This window comes from Halteromyces radiatus, assembly GCF_025201355.1.
Source record: "Halteromyces radiatus strain CBS 162.75 chromosome Unknown BX664scaffold_6, whole genome shotgun sequence".
Lineage (NCBI taxonomy): Eukaryota > Fungi > Mucoromycota > Mucoromycetes > Mucorales > Cunninghamellaceae > Halteromyces > Halteromyces radiatus.
Window position 1 is genome coordinate 131,962 of NW_026251692.1, and position 13,046 is coordinate 145,007.

The 13,046-nt window shown below is 32.1% G+C and overlaps 6 protein-coding genes across 6 annotated transcripts; 3 read left to right on the plus strand and 3 right to left on the minus strand.

The window, feature by feature from the left end:
* Positions 1-54: 54 nt before the first annotated feature.
* BX664DRAFT_337079 (SGT1 protein-domain-containing protein) lies at positions 55-2,231 on the minus strand (the record flags this gene model as incomplete). Its single annotated transcript, XM_051546158.1, has 4 exons — positions 1,968-2,231; positions 743-1,910; positions 506-645; positions 55-425 (listed from the first exon to the last, which is right to left on the minus strand). Coding segments are annotated over exons 1-4 (1,852 nt in total), but the record flags the coding sequence as incomplete, so codon positions are not given.
* Positions 2,232-2,375: 144 nt separating this feature from the next.
* BX664DRAFT_283062 (Rtf2 RING-finger-domain-containing protein) lies at positions 2,376-3,494 on the plus strand. Its single transcript, XM_051541583.1, has 3 exons — positions 2,376-2,517; positions 2,587-2,946; positions 3,049-3,494. Exons 1-3 carry the CDS (start codon positions 2,395-2,397, stop codon positions 3,424-3,426), a joined length of 861 nt encoding a protein of 286 aa, XP_051397891.1. The 5' UTR covers positions 2,376-2,394; the 3' UTR covers positions 3,427-3,494.
* Positions 3,495-3,751: 257 nt separating this feature from the next.
* BX664DRAFT_337081 (uncharacterized protein) lies at positions 3,752-4,551 on the minus strand. Its single transcript, XM_051546159.1, has one exon. The coding sequence runs from the start codon at positions 4,527-4,529 to the stop codon at positions 3,843-3,845; it is 687 nt and encodes a 228-aa protein (XP_051397892.1). The 5' UTR covers positions 4,530-4,551; the 3' UTR covers positions 3,752-3,842.
* Positions 4,552-4,923: 372 nt separating this feature from the next.
* BX664DRAFT_337083 (uncharacterized protein) lies at positions 4,924-6,131 on the plus strand (the record flags this gene model as incomplete). Its single annotated transcript, XM_051546160.1, has 3 exons — positions 4,924-5,076; positions 5,174-5,772; positions 5,871-6,131. Coding segments are annotated over exons 1-3 (887 nt in total), but the record flags the coding sequence as incomplete, so codon positions are not given.
* Positions 6,132-8,154: 2,023 nt separating this feature from the next.
* BX664DRAFT_337090 (uncharacterized protein) lies at positions 8,155-9,642 on the minus strand. Its single transcript, XM_051546161.1, has 3 exons — positions 9,621-9,642; positions 8,624-9,397; positions 8,155-8,573 (listed from the first exon to the last, which is right to left on the minus strand). Exons 2-3 carry the CDS (start codon positions 9,385-9,387, stop codon positions 8,282-8,284), a joined length of 1,056 nt encoding a protein of 351 aa, XP_051397894.1. The 5' UTR covers positions 9,388-9,397; positions 9,621-9,642; the 3' UTR covers positions 8,155-8,281.
* Positions 9,643-11,187: 1,545 nt separating this feature from the next.
* Positions 11,188-12,889, plus strand: BX664DRAFT_283066 (uncharacterized protein). Its single transcript, XM_051541584.1, has 3 exons — positions 11,188-11,880; positions 11,957-12,025; positions 12,095-12,889. Exons 1-3 carry the CDS (start codon positions 11,255-11,257, stop codon positions 12,765-12,767), a joined length of 1,368 nt encoding a protein of 455 aa, XP_051397895.1. The 5' UTR covers positions 11,188-11,254; the 3' UTR covers positions 12,768-12,889.
* The last annotated feature ends 157 nt before the right edge of the window (positions 12,890-13,046 follow it).

A 13,046-nucleotide genomic window follows, 5' to 3' on the forward strand; every position in this document is an offset into this window, starting at 1 on the left:
GTTGAATGATCAAACTAAAAAAAGAAGAAAAATAAAAAAAAAAAAATAAAAAAAAAAGTTTGGAGTGTTGAGTCGGGATTCAAAACGGTCCATCAACTTTTATTTCATTTCATCATCACTGTCATCATTTCTATCTACTGGTAAAGCTATATTAAATTGTCGTAAGAGATTTCCCGCTGGACCTGGTAGACCCTGTTGACCCTTGAAGCTTTCCAATACATTTTGAAGAAGATTCAATTGAATGTCCACAGGAGCATCTTCGTCTTCTTCTTCTTGATTTTCTTGTTCTTCTTGATCGACCAAACTAGGGTTTCTAACAAAAGATCCAGCAATCTTCTCATGTTCCCCGATTTCCTGATCCATTTCATGCATCATTGTTTGGAATTCTGACTGAACATCTTGCATATCCTTACTTGAAGAAAGTTCTATATCAAATAATAATGTTATCATATAACCTTTACAAAATAATAATAATAATAATAATAATAATAATAAAAAGCTTTACCTTGTTGACCTTGATTTAATATATCCATAAAAGATTTAAAATCAAATGAGATTTGCTTGTCCATGTCCTCTTCTATATCATCTTTTCTATAGCTGTCATCATCATCGTCATCTTCATCATCTTCATCACTATCTTCTTCTCTATATCATACAAATGACCAAAAACAAAATATATATATAAAAAAAATGAGTATTCCCTATGTTTCGTACCATACACTTTTTTTTTTTGTAAATTTACCCAGGTAAATGAACACCAGCAACACCACTTTGACTGTTTTCCAAAAAATGTTCAAACTTGGCCATCATTTCTTCCAAATTAACCGGGATATCCACGTTTTCTGTATTCGCCAAGGTATCATCACCATCTGCTTTTCGTGCAAGCATTGCCTCCAATTCGTCAGGATAAACATGTAACCAGGCCAGATCATCTTCTACTGATTCTTGCTTCTCTGTTATTAGTTGATCCAAAGCTTCTGGTGAATAGAGTTGTAATAAAGTATCGATTTTTTGCTTGGGTGTCATGCCATCAAGAACGGTTGGAGGTAATTCCAACATATCGTATTGATCCACATCATCAGTGTCGGTCCATTCTTCCGTCCCAGTATCCTTGGCATATAGCATCTCTAATCCACACATCAATTTCATTCCTAGTTCTGCCGCATCAAAATCTTTGTGTTGTTTTGGAGGTAAGTGGAATGGTTTTGGTGCATAAAATGATTGGTGAATAGTTTGTGCATAAGTTGTTCGAGTCCAAGGTAAAATAAGATTCTTTGAGTACGATTTAATGGGTGAAAATTGACGCATGGAAGAGCATGCCTTGAGAGAGGATGGATCACGTAAATAAAAAGCTTCCACCGCTAACGGTAAGAGTTGAGGGGCTGATAATAAGACAAAGACTGCTTGTGGGTTGGTCAGAATGGTACGTGCTCGATGTATTTCATGACGTTGTTGTTGTACTATTGAGTTACTAATATTGACTTTGTTGGATGATTGGTATTTCTGTATTCGATCCAAGATGATGTGCCGGATATCATCAGTTGCTGTGGTTATTGGAGTTTGTCGTCTTAAAATATCAATTGCGTCCTTTTTAGTCAATACATTCTTGCTAGCAGCAGTGCCATCGGCCGTCATAAATGAATAAATATCAGCAGGTGATGTTGGTAATGGAATGATATGTAGTTGTCCTTGATAAATGTAGATCCTATTGTCACTATTACTTGGATCTAACCATGGTGGTAAAGCTTGAGCTGCTTCGATCAATAATACTTCACCATCGTTGTCAGAAACAGCTATAATAGCATCTTGAAAGGATTTGGATATTTCATAGAGTAAGTAAATGATAAACCATTCATCATTCATACAATCACCAAATCGCGTGATACCGAACAGGAAAGGATAATCAGGATCTAAATACATATATAAATATTAGACATTAAAGAGTAGAGTATTGATCGGTTTTTTACCTTTTTTATCATTGCGAACTATACGTAAGTTGAATCCATCCTTTTGCCATATATGACCAGTAGTAAGAGGTTGAATGATCTGAGAGTCGATCAAAGCTTTCAATTTATGCAATGTTGTTGTTGTTGCATCGTTGGTATCTTTTAGTGGAAAATAGATCGAGTATTGAATATAATTGATATCAATTCTATTGGTGCCATTAAATACATCCTTTAATGACTCCATGAGTTTACGTTATTGCTTTGCCAGTCGAGATTTAAAAAAAAAAAAAAAAAAAAAAAGAAAAAAAAAAGATGAAACGAACTCTTTGGATTGGTGAAGTGGATGATTTCAGCCACCGCCCAACAAAAATGGTATATAATTTTTTTTCTCCTTTTTCTCTCATTCTTTTTTTCTTTTTTCCTTTCGCATATACATTTATATATAACAATGGGAAATGATGGTGGATCTATTCCAAGACGTATAGAACTTGTGAAAGAAAAACAAAAAGATGTTAAACAAAACCCTAATCTTCAACGAGAAGCTGCTTGGTTCTATTGTGCCTTATCAAAGGTATAAAATCATTATTTTTTGATGACGTTATTAACTTTTTTTTTTTCTTTTTAATATTTACTAATATAGCGAGCATTGGAATTACCAATAGTAGCAGATCGACTTGGGAAACTATATAATCAAGATGTTGTTATTGAATACATATTAGATCCGACATCATATGGAGATGGTGACAAGATCTGTCCATACATTACTTCTACCAAGGATACTGTCAAACTTAACCTCACACCAAACCCAGCATATAATGAACAACAAAATGATACTTCAACCGTTGTTGGTAGTCTAGATAAAGATCTCAAGAGTAAATTTATATGTCCCATTTCGATGAAGGAAATGAATGGAAAACATCGATTTGTCTATTTAGATTCTTGTGGTTGTACATTTGCTGAACAAACCTTGAAAGAAGTATCTTCAACACAATGTCTTAGCGTAAGTAGTTATAATCAATTTATATATATATATATATATATATATATATATGTGACTAAATCTTTCTTCTTCTTCTTTTATTATTATTATTATTGGATATAGTGCGGAAAAACATTTGATAAAAGCAATATCATCACCATCAATCCTACGACAAAGGAAGAAATCGAAAGTATGACCAAAGCAATGGAAGAAAAAAAGAAAAATGGCAAAAAGAAAAACAACAAAAAACGAACGGCGGAAGATGGCAAAGATGAAAATGGTACAGACAAGAAAAAGAAAAAGAACAATAATGAACATAGGAATATCTCAACTTCAGTGGCAGCTTCAGCGGTGATGGATAAGGTATCAAAGGAATTGGCCGAACGACAGAAAACCAAGGCAGTCTCTAGTGCGATTCAAAGCTTATATACAAAAAAGGATGGTACTTCCAAAATCAAGGGTAATTATCTGACCATGGGTACTTTTAATCGATATAGTTAGATATTATTGTAGTGTTATTTTTTTTTTTTAATATGTTGAAAAATAAAAATGATCTTTCAGTGAATTTTATGTATGATGATGTGATGTAACACAATCTGATTGTAGTAACTATCATGTGAAAAGGCAAGGAATGTGGGGTTCAAAGCGCCATTTTTCAAGCATCATGTCCGTTCTACAGTTAGGTTCTTGGAGAAGGGACGTTTTTATCATAGTAAGAGAAATCTAGTTTCGTGAAAATAAACTTGAATTAGGTACATTCTCCTTCTACGTATAGGATTGCATATATAATCTAAAATATAGAGTGGACAAAAAAAAAGGTAGATGATTATAATAAAAGATGTACGGTTTATTTCAATAAATTGACACATAAAAACTAAACTATATACAAAAAGGCGGGTAAAAAAAAAGCAAGAGTATCATACAGTGACTACAGTTGTTGCAGATCTTCGAGTTCTTTTCCTTGGTAACGATTCTAAACTTGAAGTTCGTCGCTTTTGATCATCATCATTCATTACTTGTTGCTGCTTATACCTTGAAGAGAATGAATACTGTACATCATGTCGACGTCTTCGTTGTCGTTGTTGTTCTTGATCATCATCATCTTCTTCTTCATTACGATCATTATCATGATAATCATCATCATTGTCGTCATCATCGTCATCCAATTCGTCGATTTCTTCTTCTTCTTCTTCAATAGAAGATCCAACGGAAGGTAATGTCGTTCTATTTTCCATACTATTATTATTATCATTGTTGTTGTTAATACTACGTCCATCGAGTTCATGTTCGTCTTGAAAAAGGAGAGAAAAACCTACATTTCCTGATAAGTGTATCAAATCGTCTTCATCTTCGTTTTCATAGTAGGCTTTAATCACTGCATATTCATCGTCGCTCCAATCGTCGTCATGATCGCTTTCGTCTTCACTAAGAGTATCAGAAGTCTTGTTCAAGGTAGGAACATCAGCTTCGTCTTCTTGATCTTCGTTGGTGAGAGATAACACAGCTGCCACCATATTCATGGCTTCAGGATCATCAGAAGAGAATATTTCACGTAATATCACCTTTTCTTCAATACGTAAAGCTTTGACATTCAGTGTTGTCATGGAAGCGAAGTAAAAAAAAAAAAAAAAGAAAGACTGAGGAGAGAGGGAAAAAAGGTAAAAATTGCGGTGATCTAAAATTGATAGATACAAAAAAAAAACAAAGGTTCCCTTTGCTACCTCTCTTCTTCAAATACATTTATTTATTTTTTTTTATTACATTCTCTTTTCTACACATAGTTTTAGTTTTATTATTACAGTTAGTACTAGTTTTAGTGTTATTCTATTCTTTTTTTTTTTTGATAAAGCTCAAGTTTTTAAATTATGTATCATCTTATCCAAATGTGTATTACTTTTCTTGTTACCGTCATGGCTTAGCACAAACTACTGGTACTACCCAAAAAAAAAAAAAAAGGATACTAGTAGCGTAAGACAATAGAAAAGACAAAGCGTGGTACGAGGATATTAGAAGTTTGGATAGTAGATGTCAGTCTTTCCTTCTTTTCTTCAATATTATATTATTATTATTATTATTATTATTTTGTTTCTGAGATGACTCTTACCGAAGAAGACAACTCATCCATTTATTTCTCTTGTGATGAAGAAGAAGGTAAAATATATATAAAAAAAAAACTAGTTATCATTGAATACTCTGATAATAAAAAAAAGGAATCCCTTTCTTTTACACCTTCCTCTCATACTTATAGAAGGTGTAAGTAATAGTGAATACTCAGACGATGGAAATACTTTCAAAATAGTACTTGTAAATATCAAAGAAACATTTGACCAATTACATGTTCATTGCGAAGAATTTGAGTTCTTGGAGTCTGGTCCAGAAGTGGAATACATCACCTTGTCCTATCGATGGGGAGAGCTGAATGAACAGAGGGTAGCAGCCACAGAGGATTATAATGCCCACATCACGTCCTTTTTATTGAAAGATTTTTATCGATTATGCCTACGGATGATGACTGAACCTGATCTAGAAAATATCAATTATGTATGGGTGGATGCTATCTGTGTAGATCAAGCAAATGAACAACACAAAAAGGCTACTATTTATCGAATGAGTGACATTTATGAACATGCGACGTACATTGTTGCTGTGCCTGATTTACATAAAGAATCATTGTTAGATACTAGTAAAACACATCGTGTCATGTCAAAAAAGATCATCAAGTACAGATGGTACCTTTATCATTTTATCTCTGAAAACTATCAGGAATTGGACCAACTTTTGAATACCCTTGAGATTCCATCAGATTATAATTTACAACGATTCATTGGGAAAGATCCGAGTATCTGGGTAAGTAAGGAGAATTATATATATATATATATATATATTTACGTGTGTATCAAGTAAAATAAAATCTTATCTACTTACATATATATATATATATGTAGGATGTTGGCGATTCAGAAGATGAAGAGGAAGAAGAAGAAGAAATTAAATGGGAAGCATCATTGACTGAAAAAAAGTTGCAAAACAAGGATATGCAAAACTGTCTAGCTAAGTATCAGCGCCATATACGGAAACGATTCATGGAGAAAAAAATCAAAGGTATTTTAGCTTCTCTTTATCATATTCGAGATATGTTTCTGGATTGGGCAAATCGAGCGTGGGTCATCAGTGAATATCACATTGCCAAAAGACGGAAAGACGGCCAATTGAAATACTGGTTTATTCATCTGGATGGAGATAATGATTTTCATTTTAATGGGAACCCTTTTTTTACATTTGATTTTAATGATGATCAAGAAAAAACCGAACCTGATGGTTTCGAGGGGCCAAGCGGACAATTCATTACTGTGATGTATGATTTGTATCATTTATATATCAATTATGTCCTAGTCAATCGTGATTTTATAGACATGATACTAAACTCTAAAGCCAGTAAACATGAAGATCGATTCCATGCTATGTTACCTGTATCATCAAAGTACAACAAGATTAAAAGAACCAAGGATACCATCTTTCATTGGCATATATCAGACATCCAATCTGTCATCTTAAAGTTGTATGAAATACTTGATCCTGAGGACATGATGTGTTTGCTTTACAGTTGCGTCAACACACCCAATGATGTCTTGCCCACTTTTACATTAAACAATTGGATACAGATTTCGTATTATTTTTCCTATAAAGCTCAACAATTCACAGATTCAGAGTATAATTTTGATATTAGTGACTCTTCATCATCCATCCTCTTTGAACCATCCAATCGTGTTAATACCCAGTATAAAGGACCTCGTCTTCATTTACGGCCTAAAACATATGATGTATATACATCCATCGATTTCTCCTGGCAGGAAACGGCTGAATTCAAGCGGTATACCAGATTATTCAAACGATTGGGTATTGACATGGATGATTCCTTCACTCTAATTAAAATCCAACCTATTTTTTCTCAGGATGAAGATGATCAACCTGATTTTTGGGATGTGGGAGCTGCAGTTCGTCTTCTTGGTACAATGGAAAAAAATGTTTGGATATTTTGTAATTTGTACTATTGTGCTGACAGATTAACGTCACAACGTTATGTCAATGACGACAACATAGTCTTTACCGTGTATTGATGCTTTTTTTTTTCACTCAAATAAAAAACTATAAGAGAATATCATTCTGATTTTATTTTAATTATCGATCTGCTCTCGATAGTTGTATATCATAAAAAAAACAATATAATTTTTTATTTCAAAAAAAAAAAAAAAGTAATCCACATACCAAAAACTATCACTACTATTCATTCTATTATTGTAATACCAACCAGAGTTCACTAACAAGAAACTAATTCCCTAACCAAAAGCCATCCTCTAGTCAGTTTTCCGTTCATATTAAATAGTATAAAATATATATTTTTTTTTGTCATTACCTGTATTAAATCCTATATCCAAAATGAAAAGGTTTTCCCATGTATTTTGTAAATCCCTTTTTCAAAACCCTCCAAATCTAATAAAACATACCATCACAAGATTGTAAAAAACAAAGACGATATCTAATGTGGAAAAAGAAAGTAAAAAAAAAAAAAAAAAAAATTGCAGACTTTCAGCTTTTTTTGTTACTCCTCTCAATTTTTTTTTTTTTTTTTTGAATTTTGATCGAGATTTTCCAGAACTAATCAATAGTCGGAAACTGAATCAACTGTAAGCAGATGATCATTTGAATTCTGCATAATAATGATCGATAGGATAAATAATAATAATGGATGACAAATAGTGTTATTAATAGTTCAATTTTATTATATTTAGCACTAATAATAATACTGAATGACTTCATTGAATGAATAATAATAATATGAATGTAATAATAAATAGGATTGATCCATACAATTCGATTTGAATCAAGTTTTCCCAAAAAAAAAAAAACATAAAACGCTTTTTTTTTTCATTCCCACGTGGTATCTTTTTTTGATGTGGGATCTCCGCCTGACATCATTTCCAAAAAATCACTCGATTTTGATTTCGTATCACTTTTCCAAGCCCAATTTATCCTTTATCCAATCAAATCATTCCAAATCATGTTTAGAAGTGGGGCAAAACTCTAGACACACAACGGCAAGCGGTAAATTAGAATAAAGCACAATGGATAAACCTTGGAACGATTTGTAAGACAAAAAAAAGTAATGATTTATTTTTTATTTTATTTTCATCAAAGATCATATATACAAAAGAATAAACCTATATTTCACACACATACAAAAAAAATAAAAATAAAAAAATAAAAAAAAAGAACCCAAAAAAAAGTACTATCTAACATAAATAAATACAAAACAAAAAAAAAAAAAACAAACTATATAAAAAAAAATTGGGGGGATCTAGAGTGAAGGGGAAATAGGAAAGGAAGTAGAAGTAGAATCATCCATATCTTCATCATCTTCAGATGCAGCATCTTGATGGGGAGTAAGGACCCAGCCTACTTTCCAGGGCCGGCCACATGACCAATATTTGGGACTACATACAAAGTTTTCAATGTCTTCATCTGGATCCACATGTCCATCAGGTCGATTTCTTCGCATCTTGTCGATATATTGCATAGCTTTTCGTTTTTCTTCTTTACAAAATACCCAACGACAATGATGACAAACACATCCACCACTTTTATTATATCTATTAATAAAAAAGTGAGTTGAAATAATAATAATAATTAAAGATATTACCTTAATCCACATTTATTACAAAGATAAACAAAAGGTTTTCCTTTATCATTAAAGATTTGACTAGCAGGGAAAGGCCAATTGAAAGCTTTTCTCATACAACCATCAGATGTTTCTTGACAAGCTTGACATGGACCTTTCACACGAGAAGGTCTACCTGAAGAAGTATGACGATTTTGTTGTAATGGTTTTCGACCACGTTGTTTTGGTACAGTGAGTTTAGATGCGGTATCAGTTGTTGTTGGTATGACAGGATGATTGGTAAGAACAGGAATTGACATTTTATGTTTAGTAATAGGTTGATGATGTGTTGGCAAGGCGATACAAGTAGCTGTCAATTGACGTCTTGGTTGATGAATAATACGTTTCTTGATTGGTAAATCTTGTTGTCTGGCCATAGCTACTCGATGACGTAAAGCGGACAATAAGGATTCACCACAAATGACTTTAGATTGTACATGAGATTCGATTGTTTGTTGTAAAGTAGTATCCCATTGAAATACAACACTTTTATCCAAAGCACTTGCTTGAAAAGCATCTTGAATCACAGAAGGAGATCGATGAGGCATGGATTTTCGTCTTGGATGATCATCATATAAATCATGTTGTTGTAAAGAAGGAGAAGTGGATAAAGAATCACCGTCATCTTCACTATCATGTAACAATTCAGGAGGAGAACTGACACGTTGAAAGGCACTAGAAGGATGATCAAATGGATATGAATAATTCATTACTTCAAAAAGACTTGGTAAAGAATATGTTGACATTTTTTTTTCACTAAAAAAAAAAAGAATGAAAGAAAAGAAAAAAAAAAAAGAAAAGAGAAAAAAAAAGAGATTAGACATTTTATTATTATTTATCTAGGCGGAGTTCCCAAACAACCATACTAAAAAGGAGAAGAAGAAAGGGAAAAATAACTAATATTTTGATCTAAAATGTCATAAAAATGCAAAATGTTCGTTTCATCTAGTTTTTCCCTTTTTTTTTTTTTAGAACTTACATTGTTAAATTAATAATAAAAAGAAAAATAATAATAATAATAATAATAATAAAAAGAAAGATAAAAAAAAAAAGAAAAAAAGAAAGAGATTTATATAAGAAAAAAACGTTAAAATAACCCAGATCGAGGTTTTAGAAATGAAAAGGGGATAGACACAGCAATATTTTATATATAAACAGTTCTACCGAATGGAAATCGATTTCATCGGGTAAGTCATATCCGCCAATCAAAATACTAGATCATCCAACCTTTTTTTCACTTTTTTCCCTTCATCTCAGTCATCCCTACCATTTTAGGAAATTGTGTGACCTATCGGCTAAACCCTCATAAACTTCATTTGTTTTACCCGTCTTCGGCTTCATCTCCATTTGTTTTTTTTTTTATATACATTATGTGATCTATTATTGTAGTTTTTTGTCATCATCAAATTATATTATTATTATCAATTATTATTATTAGTTTAAATCATCAATTAAAAAATATATATGATGATTACCATTTTTGATATAATATATTTTTATTTGATGGGGATTTGATTTGTAAACTAATAGCAATTCCCTTTCCCGGGAAAAAAGTGAACCGATCAAACCGACTATAAGGCATATGTTGGGTTTCATTACCTCCGATCAACTCAGCAACCCTCATTTATATAGTAGAGTAATTGTCATTAAGTTAAAAAAGAATAGAAACCTTTTATCATTTATTCGTTTATTATTATTATCATTGTTGTTGTTGTTGTTTTGTTTTTTGTATTCAATGAATAAAATAAATGAATTGATTTTGTTTAAGATAAAAAAAAAAAAAAAGGTAATAGAAATACGTAGGAGCAGTACCTTTTTTAGATAATTAGAAATCAAATGGATGAATCATCGCTTACGTCCGAGCGGATAAAATAAATTCAAACATTGGATCAAAAAAAAAAAAGATCTCTATAGAAAATTGTTTTTGTCCTCCTTTTAATTATTACTTTTTTATCTCTCTCTCTTTTTTTATTGAATAGGAAAATAAAGGATGATGAAATGATTTTTTAGAAACAAATGCCAAGAAAGAAAGTCTTTTTACATCTTTTTTGTTATAAAAATAGTAGAGTTAATTGATTGAAACTATAAAATTAGTTTTTTTCCTTTTTGATTGTTCGATTTCAATTTGCTTGGTAAATCAAAAAAGTTTTTTTTCCTTCGTTCCTTATTCATTCTTCAGCCACTATTTTTTTTTATAACGAACATGAAGAATGAATGGCCTGGGCATGTATTTGAACACCGACATTGATGTATACCGGATTCAACCAAAAAAAGTAGAGAAACAAAAATAAGATGAGGGGAAAAATGAGGAGAACAATTGTATTGATGATAATTACTTATCCCATTGGGAGAGAAAAATAAAGAAAAAAATATAAAAAAAAAAAAAATAAAAAAGAGGGAGACTTTTTTTTTTTTTACTAGACATTAATATTTATAGTGTGAAGGGAATAAAAAAAAAAATTTGGTGCTAAAATTAGTTGTTTTTTTTTTTTTTGTTGAGTGATAAGTATTATTATTTTTTTTTTTTACCTCCTCTTCTATTTTTTTTTCTCTTTTTTTTTTATTTTTCCTTTTTTCTTCTTCTTTCTTTATATATTCTCCTACTAAGGAAACATGATGGAAGATATGACTAGTTCTCTTCCTCCACAACCTCCATCAAAACATGATAAACCACCTCCTTTACCAAAACATCAACAATTACCACCAACAACACCTGTACCTGGTAAACAACCTATAAAAAGCGATATATATAATAATAATCAAAGTGATACGTCATTACCACAACAAAATAATACACCATCGTCTTCTTCACAGTCTCCTCCAAATACACGAGCAAGTTCTATCAATCTATCCTATACTGGTGGAGATCAATTACTTGACCATTCTCATCTTAAACCAGGCAATAAGGCATCATTATTATCATATACTCAATCTATCAATATGTATCGTGAAAATGCAAAGAAAACCAAGAGTCCGGATATTCAATGTGATTTTGCTATCTTTATGGTGGAAGCTGCTAAACCGGTGGTGGATGATGAAGTCACTCGTTGGGAATACCTAGCCGAAGCTGAAAAGTTATTGAAGCAATTGGCTGCACGTGGACATGCTGAATCTCAGTATTATTTGGGCAATCTGTATGCATCTGGTCTTTTGAGCAAAAAGAATAAAAATGAATTTGATAAGGCATTTCCTTTATTTGTTCAAGCTTCTAAACATCATCATCCTGATGCTGCTTATAGGTAAAAAAAAAAAAAAAAAATTAAAAAAAAATTAAAAATGATGTTCATATTCAACATTCTTTTTTTTTTTAAATAGAACTGCTAAATGTTATGAAGATGGATTAGGATCTCGTAAAGATAGTTCTAAAGCTATTCAATTTTATAGGTAAATAAATGACAACAATAAAGGAGTTTTTGCTTTAAAAAAAGCCGTATGTAACCATTCCTTTTATAGAAAAGCAGCAACACTTAATCATCCAGGTGCGATGTATCGAATGGGAGTAGCGGAAGTCAATGGTGAATTAGGTATCTCGAAAAATGCACGGGACGGGGTCAAGTGGCTGAAACGAGCAGCCGAAGCAGCAACGGTGGAATATCCTCAAGCGATCCATGAATTAGCCTTGTTACATGAACGTGGGATCGACAATGTGGTATTTGTGGATTTACAATATGCAGTAACTTTGTATGGTCAAGCGGCGGACTTGGGTTATGCACCTTCTGCCTTCAAACTCGGCGAATGTTACGAATACGGTAAATTGGAATGTCAGCAAGATCCCGCGTTATCCATTCATTATTATACCATCGCCGCTCAACAAGGTCATCGGGAAGCTTGTTTTGCCTTGACGGCTTGGTATTTGGTCGGCTCTCCTCAGGTTTTACCTCAGTCCGATGCTGATGCTTATCTATGGGCCAAACGTGCTGCTGAAAAGGAATTACCAAAAGCTGAATACGCCGTGGGTTATTTTACTGAGGTTGGGATTGGTATCACCAAGAATTTGGAAGATGCCATGGTATGGTACAAAAAGGCTGCTCAACATGGTGATAAACGCGCTATTCAACGACTTCAAGGCAAACCATCCGAAAAATCAAACAAGAAGAAAGGTCAAGACGATTGCACCATCATGTAGATAGATTTCCCACACACACACACATATCTTTTTTTTTGGTTTCTATATATATATATTTATCTCATTTATTCTCACATAGCATAATATAATAAAACAATTTATTTATCATACCATAAATAAAAAAAAAATTCATTCTTTTGTTTTGTTGATCTCTTTTTTTATATTAATATATCTAAATTACCACATAGAAAAAAAAGTGTATTAAGATTTTTTTTCCTTTCATTGTGCTGGTAATCATTGGAAAAATGATCAAAAATATGAAAATAATGAGATAGAATC

What these genes read in the sequence shown, in the direction of transcription:
- BX664DRAFT_283066 (XM_051541584.1), top strand. Translation starts at nt 11,255, where the DNA reads ATGATGGAAGATATGACTAGTTCTCTTCCTCCACAACCTCCATCAAAA. An exon ending in CATCCTGATGCTGCTTATAG is followed by an intron (nt 11,881 to 11,956) that starts GTAAAAAAAAAA and finishes TTTTTTAAATAG; the next exon opens with AACTGCTAAATGTTATGAAG. An exon ending in AAAGCTATTCAATTTTATAG is followed by an intron (nt 12,026 to 12,094) that starts GTAAATAAATGA and finishes TTCCTTTTATAG; the next exon opens with AAAAGCAGCAACACTTAATC.
- BX664DRAFT_283062 (XM_051541583.1), top strand. Translation starts at nt 2,395, where the DNA reads ATGGGAAATGATGGTGGATCTATTCCAAGACGTATAGAACTTGTGAAA. An exon ending in TCTATTGTGCCTTATCAAAG is followed by an intron (nt 2,518 to 2,586) that starts GTATAAAATCAT and finishes TTACTAATATAG; the next exon opens with CGAGCATTGGAATTACCAAT. An exon ending in CTTCAACACAATGTCTTAGC is followed by an intron (nt 2,947 to 3,048) that starts GTAAGTAGTTAT and finishes TATTGGATATAG; the next exon opens with TGCGGAAAAACATTTGATAA.
- BX664DRAFT_337081 (XM_051546159.1), bottom strand. Translation starts at nt 4,529, where the DNA reads ATGACAACACTGAATGTCAAAGCTTTACGTATTGAAGAAAAGGTGATA.
- BX664DRAFT_337090 (XM_051546161.1), bottom strand. Translation starts at nt 9,387, where the DNA reads ATGTCAACATATTCTTTACCAAGTCTTTTTGAAGTAATGAATTATTCA. An exon ending in TGTAATAAATGTGGATTAAG is followed by an intron (nt 8,574 to 8,623) that starts GTAATATCTTTA and finishes TTTTATTAATAG; the next exon opens with ATATAATAAAAGTGGTGGAT.